The sequence below is a fragment of the Danio aesculapii genome, chromosome 14 (assembly GCF_903798145.1).
Source record: "Danio aesculapii chromosome 14, fDanAes4.1, whole genome shotgun sequence".
NCBI lineage: Eukaryota > Metazoa > Chordata > Actinopteri > Cypriniformes > Danionidae > Danio > Danio aesculapii.
The window spans coordinates 317,396-324,286 of NC_079448.1; the positions used below are offsets into that span (position 1 = coordinate 317,396).

General features: G+C 42.3%; 1 protein-coding gene across 2 annotated transcripts in view; it reads left to right on the forward strand.

Annotated features, from left to right (window-relative positions):
- Window positions 1-1,520: 1,520 nt before the first annotated feature.
- The window catches only part of LOC130241122 (zinc finger protein 518B), a 7,268-nt gene continuing 1,897 nt past the window's right edge, over window positions 1,521-6,891 (forward strand). Inside the window, exons 1-2 of one of the 2 annotated variants that reach the window (XM_056472850.1) lie at window positions 1,521-1,675; window positions 3,412-6,111. In XM_056472850.1, the coding sequence (XP_056328825.1) occupies window positions 3,514-6,111 (2,598 nt within the window). In that variant the 5' untranslated portion in view covers window positions 1,521-1,675; window positions 3,412-3,513. Of the gene's footprint in view, window positions 1,676-3,411; window positions 6,871-6,891 lie in introns of those variants that run through there. The other variant, XM_056472849.1, reaches the window with a different exon arrangement.

The following is a 6,891-nucleotide window of genomic DNA, read 5'->3' on the forward strand; positions in this document are numbered from 1 at the left end:
AAAGGATCATGCACTGAAAAGTACTGTGTGTTTTAATAATCTCCAAATGTAATTTAGCTAAAATTAAGCCACTTTCATTATTACTATTAATCAACAACAAAAGAATAAATTAAGCCCCTAAGAGTTAAATGAATGCATGGCATGGAGAATAACCCTTTTAAAAAAATGCTGTAAACGGTAAATTATAAGGCTCTTATGTACGCTAGAGTATTTCTTTTTTATATAATTTTTTTAGGGGTTTTCACCCTTATTGACAGGACAGTGGAGATTAACAGACAGGAGAGTGTGGGGAGCGGATAGAGGGGAAGGATCAGTAAAGGACTTCAAGCTGGGAATTGAACTCAGGTTGCCGCGAGCACCTGGGTGCTATATGTCGACGCACTAACTACTAGGCTATTGCCGCCGACACGCTAGAGTATTTCTAAATGGTATTTAAGTGTTACATGTATATTTTTCTTACAATGTAAACCAAATTAAACTGAAACCGTGACCACAGAACTGTGATAAGAACTGATTTTGTGAACCACACCGTTAGCATTTACACACTAATTAATATGTAATTACACAGTGAACATGAGGACTGAGAATGGTCAGAGCATGCATCATTTACACTGGCATTCCGGCTGTATGGCTGAAGCAGGCATTTACATGTACAGCTCACCCATAAATGATCATTCAGTACTCATCTACTCATCCTCCACACCTGTTTTTGTTTATTTTCATCTGTTAAACACAAAACAAGACATTTTAAAGAATATTGGAAACTGGTACCCATTAACTTCAACAGTATTCCCCTCACTATAGATACCAATGGCTACGGGTTTCTACATTTTTTAAAATATCTTCTTTTGTGTTCAACAAACCAAAGAAACTCATTGATTCGTAGATGAGTAGGCATTTTCATTTTGAGGGGAACTGTCCATTTAACTGGATGTGATTTTATTTTACATTACATGTTTTAATCATTTGAATAATTGTTATAATCAGACAGGTCTCTGTTGTTCATCATTTATAGCTGTAGATCAGTTGTCTTTCAGAGCACCAGTGTCATGTCAGTAACTCCACACATTTAGCTCAGCTATATGGGCGTGGCGGACAAACTTACTTTTAGGCTACTATCACGGATTTAACAGTAATATAAATCATCATCATCAGACCACGTCAGATTATTTGGTAAAATGTGTGAACACAAGCTGACAGTTCATCAGCAGAACACCGTAACAGGGTTGATCCTGTCTGTTTTTCTGCAAACACACATGGACGCCATCTTGGCTCATGTTATCCTGCAGAACACACATTATTAACTGAAACCTCTGCAGATTCTGCAGTGACTAGACTAAACTGTATTCTACACGGTTTAGGAGCTCTACTGAGAGGTATGATCTGATTATCTGCCGTAAAATTCGAGGAAAGACGCGTTTTAGAGCACAAAGCTCGCGCTACGCAGTCTGAGATGCGGGTGCCCGCGTGAGCTGTAGAGCTCTACTGCAGCCGGCAGCCAATCAGAGGTACGCTTCAGATCACGCGCTCAGCGGTCACGCGCGCCGCCAGTCTCTGCGCGGTCACATCAGCAGAAAGCAAACAATGCACGCCAAGCTGATGAGAAAATATAAAGCTTTGGAGGAATTTCCCTCATCAGCGGCTCTTCAGAGAGGAGGACGGTTTTAACGCAAAGGTTAGTGATCAAACGCGTCGTTTTTTCGCCTGTTCGCGCATCATCGCGGGCGCGTGCGGGATTTGGAGACGGGCACACGCACATAATGCGTGAATGAATGCAGATCTGCGTTTGATCCCTCGGGGGGAATTACTGCATGTGTGCTGTTATGCATACGGGAATCGAGTCTCCTGTGGAAGAAGAGCGTCTGCAGAGCTGAGCAGCACATTCAGCTGCATCTAGAGACATCTCAGCCTTTATTCTTTTAGGAAAAGCTCCTGTTGAAATATGCATGTGTGGTTTTTACAGTGTTAAGAAATAAAACATGCCACCAAAAGCTCAGTGTTTATCTCTGTAAACACGTCTGTGAATTTGTAGTCTGTTAGTTGCAGGTTAAAAGCTTTAATACTGTCGTTTCTGTCAATAACTTTAATAGTTGTGAATAAACTCTGTAAATGTTGTCCAGAGTTTTAAAAACTAAACCATGTGCATTGTTTTCTTGCATGTATTTACATTTTTGTCAGATTTTATAGCTACATGTTTTTTTTAATATCAGTTTCTCATATTGGAATCGTGTGTAATATTATAACATCGTAATAATGGGTGGAATTGGTGGAAAGTCTTAAATATCTAAGATCTGTATAGTCAATCTTGTTCAGTGTGATGTTAACATTATTTAAACCAAATATAAAGAAAATCAGACGTCATTCGTTAGCAAAAACATTTTTTGTGCCAGAGAGTTTAACATTTAGCAGACACACAAACGGGTGTATTTAGTAAATCGTAAGTGCAATAGATGATGAGCTCTTCAGATATTAAAATCTATGTCATGGTAACTTAACTCTTGGTTCTCTCCAGACAAAAATGTCAAAGTAAAATTGAAGCACCTGTGTCCTGCGGGTCCGCTTCATCAGATTATCAGATCCTCAAGTGCACCATCAGGGTCTTTTTTATCTGTTAGGACCAGATATATCTCAACACTGGGGTTTCTGCAGAACAAAACCCTGCATACCTACATTTGTGGGCAGATTCAAACTACATGGTCGTGTTTCCCTTCACCTGACCACACCCAAAACCCACCAAGATAATGGTGTCAAAATCAGATAACGTGGTAATAACACTGCTCCCACTGATCCTAAACTCCACTATCACTGTTTTGCAGAGACCCATGTTAGTATTTTTGTTTGCAATTATGATAAGTATTTATTATACATTCCATTAATCCAGCAAAATGTTGATACATCAAAGACCAGTATTACTGTATTAAATAAATAATAAACATCTAAATTAAAATATGTGCATTTCTGTAGAATTAGATTTCAGTAGAATTAGATTTTAAGTGTGAAACAGAAAAATATAGATTGTAGTTCATGTTAGTTTGCTTATTTTGGGCAGGTGTTTTGTTTTCGTCTCTATGTATTCCCAGCAATACTAGGATTACTGAATCCTGAAACACTAATTCCTCAAACTTTGTTGGTAGTGGCAGATCTTGTGACCGCAGCCGGCTTGTGGTTTTGGGAAACTAGTCCAACTAGTTTGGCTGTTAAGGGTCTCTACATGTTTCACTAAAGATGCGGCAGTGTTTTTAGTTTACTTCGCAGATTTACTCTATTTAACAAAGTTGTAAAGGCACAAATCCAAATTCTGTAAATTAGATATTTGTAGTGTAGTTTGTCTTATGTAAACTGATATGTATTGCTATTGTTGTATTTGTATTTAATTCCTGAAACACTCTTGCTTTTCTCCCCATTTTCCAGGTGCGTTCAAACTCTGAGCCCAGAGGAGTGGATCTCTACTAGTGTGGACTTCTAATTGTCTAACATTTGGACCTTGGGATTGTTGACCTGATGCCTTGAACCATGCGTTCTCAACAAAGTTTCATGTCATTTGTGAACAACAGAAAAGACATTGATCGCCTGTGCTGCGCTAAATGTCGATTTTCCACCAAGGACACCGAGCTGTTCGAGAGGCATGTGTCCCATCATGAGGAGATGACCTTCTCCTGTGTGCTCTGCAGCCACGTTTCCTATTCCAAAACAGAGTCTCAGAAACACATCGTCTCTCATACTGGCTCGTACCCGTACAGGTGCAGCTTCTGCTCATATGGAGCGGTGCGGAGAGATTACTTGGTGAAACACATTCTGCGTATACACAAGAAAAATGCAGAAGAAGGCTTCAAAATGGACCAAGACTGCGATCATTCGTCTGTCCCTGAAACCCTCTGGATGTCCGGTTGGCTTAAAAGGAACGATCAGCCTACAATTCCCAGTTCCCATGTAGAACTCCCTAGTGGAAGTCAACCAAGAGTCAACAAGTCGTCTGTTATTGCTAAATCAATGAGCCAAACCAGCAGTAGCTGTGGCCGGGTGACCTGCACTACGACAGCACCCAGCATCTCCAACACAACAGTTGCACTTTCTAGGACACAGTTCCCCAGTGGCGTTCCCAGCTGCTCTACAAGCGCAAGCCACACATCAAGCAAACCTCCACAAGTTGTTCTAAGATCGCGAGAGGAAAACGGCACCCTGTTTAAGTCTTTACTCAATACTGATAGTAAAAGTAAGGTGGCTAGCAGAAGAGCTGTACTAGAAAAGCCCATCCCGAAAGCCACTTTCCCACGAGTCCAAAGTATTTCAACAGAACCACTTCAGCAAAGCCCGAGGGTTGGTGTTCCTGAGAAAGGTTTGCACTCAAAAACTGTTCCCAGAGTCCAGGTACGACTGCCTGCTGAAATGAACACTGCGCTCAGACCACTGCTTAATATGCCACTGTCCAAGAGGAATGCCCAGGTGGATCTGAGAGCAACTCAGTCCACAACAGGGACCAACACTGTGATGCAGAAAACTGCAGGACTTTCCAGAACTCCGATCAGAGGTCCACTGCACTTGCCTGCAGAAAAGAGCAATCAGACGAGGACAAACACCAGAGCACTTGTAGGATCATCAACAGAGGTTTCAAGTCCATTATCCAATGTCCAGGTGGAACTGTTAGCACCACTTAACCAGCCAATTCAGCACAACAAACCATTAACCGTGTCCTGTCCAGAGGAGATCAATATTCCTGCTGGGTGTTTGGTAGAATTGGTGGAGGTGAAAAACATCAATGGGACTCGTGAGTTGGAGCTCCGCTTGATCCCACCGAATGCAGTCCCACAGGACAAGAGAAGCGCAGCGGATGGATCATCACAAGATGCTACTGGGAGCAAACTATCTTTCAAATGTCAGGTTGCTGCAAAAGAGTGTCCAGTCAGTCCATCAACATCTTCAACATTTCACCAGGTCAAACAGCAGCAGTCTTCAGCAAGCCCTGACACAAAGACTTCAGCACACAAACTACAGCGTTCCTCAAAAACACCAACCAGGAGTAAGATCAACCTGACGGGCAGAGATTCAGGGATCAAGCGCACGGCAGCAGCTCATGAAGGAGTCATGTTGGAGGGTCCAGAACTGAGTTCTGAAGGCCTTCCAGTGATTTCCTCAGTCTTCTCTCTCTGTCCTACACCTACATTAACTCAAAGCCTCCCACAGGGCTTTCCAGAAACGCAACGCTGGACAGTCACAACAAAAGAGCCAAAGGACAAAGTGAGAAGTGGAGATCGATCACTGGTCTGTAGTATTCTGATTAAAAAGGAGGAAGAACCTGAGGAGAAACCCAAACTTGCTTCTGTGGACCTCCAAGGAACAAAGACAGAGCCTGTGAATACTGAAGACTTTACAGTATCTAAGGTTCGAGTGAAAAGAGCTGGAAAAACTTTAGATGCAAGACATTTAAAACAAAATCCTAATAATGTGCAGGTGTCTCAACCATCGGTTATTCCCAAGCAGGGCTTGGTCTCATCAAACAAGGACAATATTCCACATCATGATAAAGAAGCGGAGTCTGGCAGGATGTCAGAGCACCACAGCAGTGCTCCCCTCAAGTATCCCAAAGTGTCTCTGGTCAGGATTCCCAGTTCCTTGTTGGATTCGGCCGAGAAGCCTCCGGAAGCGCCAGCGCAAGAGGAGAGTCTGACGGCACGACCAGTTCTCTGCTGTACATTAAGAGAACAGAATGTCTCCGGCAGTCCTGAAGTGGCCATCAAGCTGATATTAAAGAGAGATCTTCGCGCAAGTGAAGAGAAGCACTCAGACTATGAGTCGCCACCACGGAAAAAACATAAAAAAGAAAAGAGGAAAGACAAAAAGCGCAGGTCATCTATGGGTCTTTCTCATACCTCGACTGAAGCGCTGAGGATAACTCCTCTGAGAGACGATCAGCTCGTTAAGATTCCTGGCCCAAACCAGCCGGTGGTGGTTCTGAACCACCCGAATCCTGCCGCTCGGACCATGAGTGTGGGTGTACAGACGCTGAAGAACTATAAGTGGATTTGCTCAATGGATCAGGAGCAGACACCGACTGAGAGGAAACAGCCCTCGCTCAAGATGAAACTGAAGAAAGTTCATGGACAGAATTACCAGGTAATCGAGTTGGTGTTAAACGGGGTTTCAGAGAAACTGCTGACGTGAAAAATTGTACCTTGACCTTTCAACCTTGGACCATTTTTATGTTGGTGCCAATTTCTATTTATTTTTTAATAAACCCTGTGTTTTTAAGTTTAATGGTAAATAAGACTCTCTGATTGGACGGCAGTAAACTGACCATACAAGACTGTCCATGTTTGATTTGTAGTTGTGAAATGAACATTTTCAACACTTTACTTACCCTCGCCCCTCGACAACAAAACAAACATGTTCCTATATGTATAGACTGTAAAACTCAACTGTGCCAATGTGTAAATGTTACTATCATGCTTTAAACAACTCTAATGGCTGCGTTATGTTGTTGTGTGCTCATTTGTGATGACCATACCACCTCATTTTACATCTGTACACTTTCACACCTTCATGTCCAGCACATTCAGTGTTGAAGAATTTGACATCAAGTTTAGTCATGTTAGTTGGTTTTACTCATCGGTGTTGGTGTGAATCTCTGCAGTGAATTTAGATCAAATCATCCATCTTCATTGCTGACAGATTCAGATGGATTTCAATAGTCAAAGTGTTTATGCGAACAGAATGCTTGCGTTTATCAACTCAGTATTAGCCAGTTCTGTTTACACCCATCCTGGGTTTTAGGTGCCGTTAATGTAGCTTGGGTTTAATCCCTCTTTGTCACCATTGTATCACAGCTAGCCTGCTCCAGGCCAACAGGGGCGTAGCGGACATTTTAAAAGTGGGGGGGGGATATGTATGAGATCA